The sequence below is a fragment of the Charadrius vociferus genome, unplaced genomic scaffold, assembly GCF_000708025.1.
Source record: "Charadrius vociferus isolate BGI_N301 unplaced genomic scaffold, ASM70802v2 scaffold436, whole genome shotgun sequence".
Taxonomy (NCBI): Eukaryota; Metazoa; Chordata; class Aves; order Charadriiformes; family Charadriidae; genus Charadrius; species Charadrius vociferus.
The window spans coordinates 3,276,168-3,279,676 of record NW_009649187.1 but is presented as its reverse complement, the minus strand read 5'-3'; the positions used below and the strand labels follow the sequence as shown (position 1 = coordinate 3,279,676).

The window sequence follows — 3,509 nt, the reverse complement described above, 5'->3', positions numbered from 1 at the left end:
AAGAAAGTTGTTCTTGGAATTTCACAGAAATCAAACAGAAGTCTTACAACCCACGGCAACATCCATGGTTCTTATTGCAATAAAAAGTTAGTGTGTAATCTTCATCCCATTTATATTAAGATTTCTTTTAAAGAAAAGGTGCTGATATTTTGTATTGTTTCATCTATGAGGTAGATGGTACTTTCATATAAATATTGTAAATAAGAAATTAAGTTAGCTCTGAGCCTGCAACAAGCGCGCTGCACCACTGAGTGCTCAAGTCAATTGTTAAATCACGAATATGAAATAATTCCTCATTTTAAGAGATGAACAGTAAGTCTTTGAAAGGAGAGTGGTGGCCGAGCACACAGACAGGTGCCTTCCCTTGACAAAGGTCAGTGGAATTCTGGCTTTAGCCTCCAGACACCTTCACCGTTTGGGCTTCTATGGAAGGTGCAGAGATTGCGGAGAAGTTCTCTAAAGACGCAGGACTGTGCCACAGGCAGTTTGGACTCAAATTCCTGCAGTATTTCCTGAGTGCTAGCCTCACCATCCACGCGGGCCTGGAACGCTATGAAGTTACGCACATCCACGAGCAGTTCATCGTATTCTGTTGAAGCCAGGGCTGGGGCGGGTGCTTGCTGATGATTTTCATCTCCCTCGTCCCCTGTCCGTTGTGGTAAAATAAGGTGGTTTCTTGCCCTCATCTTAGCTAATAAAGAGGAAGAGTCTAGTGCACTGGACGATGATTCTCCAGATTTTCCATCAAAGTGCCCATTGGAACTACACTTCTTTACATTTTCTTTCTTTATTGTATCTGCATCCTGCAAATAAACATACAGACTATGGAGAAAGTTGGATTTTGAGATCCACAGAATCTGTTGAACAAGATCTGGCTGCTGTTTAGACTTAAACAACAAACACGAACACTCAGAAGCTAGTAATCCGAAATACACGACAAAGAGGTTATGTGTTCTGGTCTCAACTTTAGAATTTAGGAAACTAAAGAAAAGCATTGCTGGTCTTGAGACAGATAACCAGACCATGTTGCAATTTGTGACTGCTCTATCTAATTAGACTTCATCAAGATGCTGTATCAAAACATGAAAAATTGAATTAATGGGTGACTAGAAATTCTAGAATTCTACATAATCATACGACAAATGGGTATGAGACACATCTACAGTATAAATCAGATTTGTTGTGTAAATCAGAACATTTCACATACATCAGCTATTAAAAGGGAAAATGTTAGCTTCTGCCTCTTACCTTGCACTTCTTTGCAGGTGGTGCGCAAGTGGAATGTGAAGAAAGCAGCATGGAGTTTCTTTTTTGACCAAACCGACTCCTAAAAACCCACAGAAGAATTAACTCCATAAAACATCCTTCTCAAAATGATTAGGATAGTTTTGCAAAACACACTGACTGGGTTTGCATTTTAGGGTTCTCAAGAGCCCTTTGACAAACTATCTCCTCTACTGTGCAACAACAACGCCTTCTTTGTACTTCAGAATGGACTTCCTAGGCCTGTAAAATGCCTTCATGTCTTTATTAAATATAAAACATGAAACTCCAGTTTGATATGTGTTACTGCAAATACCAAGTGCCAAAAAAGATAAATCCATAGCATCCTAAGGAACTCTTCTGTTTTTGGAAAAGCAGTGTGAGAACTGAACTTACTTTATTCCTGATGGTGCACCTGAAAGACCACTCATGCCTGTCCAGGTTGGCACACCAGAAGCAGCTCCTAAACATCGCTGTCGAGACACTTTTAAGGCTCTTAAGGCATCCTGGGCCACTCTGTTTGCTTCTGCTTCCACCAGCACATGATCTGCACTGGAAGCTTCCATAATGACATCATGCTTCATAACACTGTGTACCCCTAAAAACCAGAAGATACATGAAAAGGTGAAGGACATCTCTTAATTTACACGGCTGTCTAAAATTAAATATTCAACATTTAAGTGAATGCCACAGTCACATTTTTCCTTTTTCAGGTTGATTACATTCAGGACTTCAGTATAGTTGTTTCTAATAAAAGAACCCGCTCCTATCAGTTAAGCAATCAATTTGATAGCAAACCACTTTTGGAGTGCTGATGAGGTCATTATTCACAACAGACTTGGCAATTATGTGGGTAAATTGATCATTTCTACTGTTATGGACAGGACAGACAGAAGTGAAACCCTTGTGTAAATGAAGGTTGGTTACATGCTTCTCTCCAGAAGAAACACTGCATTAATTCTATATCCAGAAGTGTTTCTGGAGGGCCGCAGACCTCTCTGAAATGTTTGTGCCAAGGTAATGAGCACATTCATAAGTGGAGCGTTTCAACAACGACCACTACAATAACAGAATAGATAAACCATGTTTTGTATTGTAGCTCTAACCATCAGAATAACAGAACTGCTCCTTCCCTTGCTTCCTTAAGTTTTATACACCTCTCTAAGTAGCCTGATATTGTTGAGCAGCCAAATAACAACGGTTACCTGATTTTTTGAAGAGTTTCTCCAAGACGTAATCATCATTTTTCTGTGAGTCTTCCTCCTTCTCTTCACTGTTCTCCTTTCGATATCGCTTTTGTTTCACTAGATGAGGAATGCGCTCTCCTTCAAATTTGGCATCTTTGTGATGTTTCTTCTTAGACTTGTCTTTGTGGCTCTCGTTTGACAGCACATCCACCCTGTGCTTTGTTTTTGAGGTACGTTTATAATGATTATTATCTAATTGCCCATCTTCAGTTTTAGCAACCTGCTTTTCCCAAGAGCCAGCTGCACCACATGTAAGGCTAAAATCTCCCTGGACATTTGCACTACATGCTCCATGTACTTCATCGGCCACCACAGTGTTCAGACATTTGGCATTCTCTGAAGACCCTGCATCACCTGGCAATGACTGGGACACAGATTTGTCAGCTCTTTCCAAGCCTTCCTCCTTGCTTGTATTCAAGGAATTTGTATTAGTAGCAGCTTGCACATTATCTTTTGCATAGCTGTTTTGATCAAAGGTTTCCAAGTTTCTTTTGGTTTCCTCATTTGTCTCTATTGCTTTAGAAGAAGAATTTGTCAAGTGGGTGGTTGAGTAGGAATTGGATGACTTGCTGCGCTTTGGTGAGCTGCCTTCTGGAAGACAGAGGTCACCTTTAGAAGTGTCACTATCAGGTGGCTTTTCAAGTTTCCGTTTAAATTGGTGTTTTGGGACTTGAACATCTGAACCAGTACCTGAGGGATAAATGAAATTAATGTCCATTTATCAAACACTTCAATTTTTTTTTCTTTTAAACAAATAGAAAAAAATATGTACCTGCAAAAATTGCGCTTGTTTCTGTCCCCTGAGACACATCTGGGCTGCTCAGGGTAAAAAGTTCATAAAGGTCATTTGATTTGAAAAAGCGCCTCTGCTTAGGATCTTTCAGCACTCTGTTTGTTAAAAACTGTTTGAAGATTTGTCTAAAAAAGAAAAAACAGAAAGTACTTTATGCATGAAACAATGTCTAGCTATGTTTAAGTACTGAATGCAGTACTTAAACA

At 39.6% G+C, this 3,509-nt stretch overlaps 1 protein-coding gene across 1 annotated transcript in view; it reads right to left on the bottom strand.

Annotated features, from left to right (window-relative positions):
* Window positions 1–239: 239 nt before the first annotated feature.
* ERCC6 (excision repair cross-complementation group 6) overlaps window positions 240–3,509 on the bottom strand; it is a 44,159-nt gene continuing 40,889 nt past the window's right edge. Inside the window, exons 16-21 of the mRNA XM_009888812.1 lie at window positions 3,283–3,428; window positions 2,469–3,200; window positions 2,024–2,026; window positions 1,660–1,861; window positions 1,249–1,327; window positions 240–803 (exon numbers count right to left, since the gene is read on the bottom strand). Coding sequence (XP_009887114.1) covers window positions 375–803; window positions 1,249–1,327; window positions 1,660–1,861; window positions 2,024–2,026; window positions 2,469–3,200; window positions 3,283–3,428 — 1,591 coding nt within the window. The 3' untranslated portion in view covers window positions 240–374. The remainder of the gene's footprint in view (window positions 804–1,248; window positions 1,328–1,659; window positions 1,862–2,023; window positions 2,027–2,468; window positions 3,201–3,282; window positions 3,429–3,509) is intronic.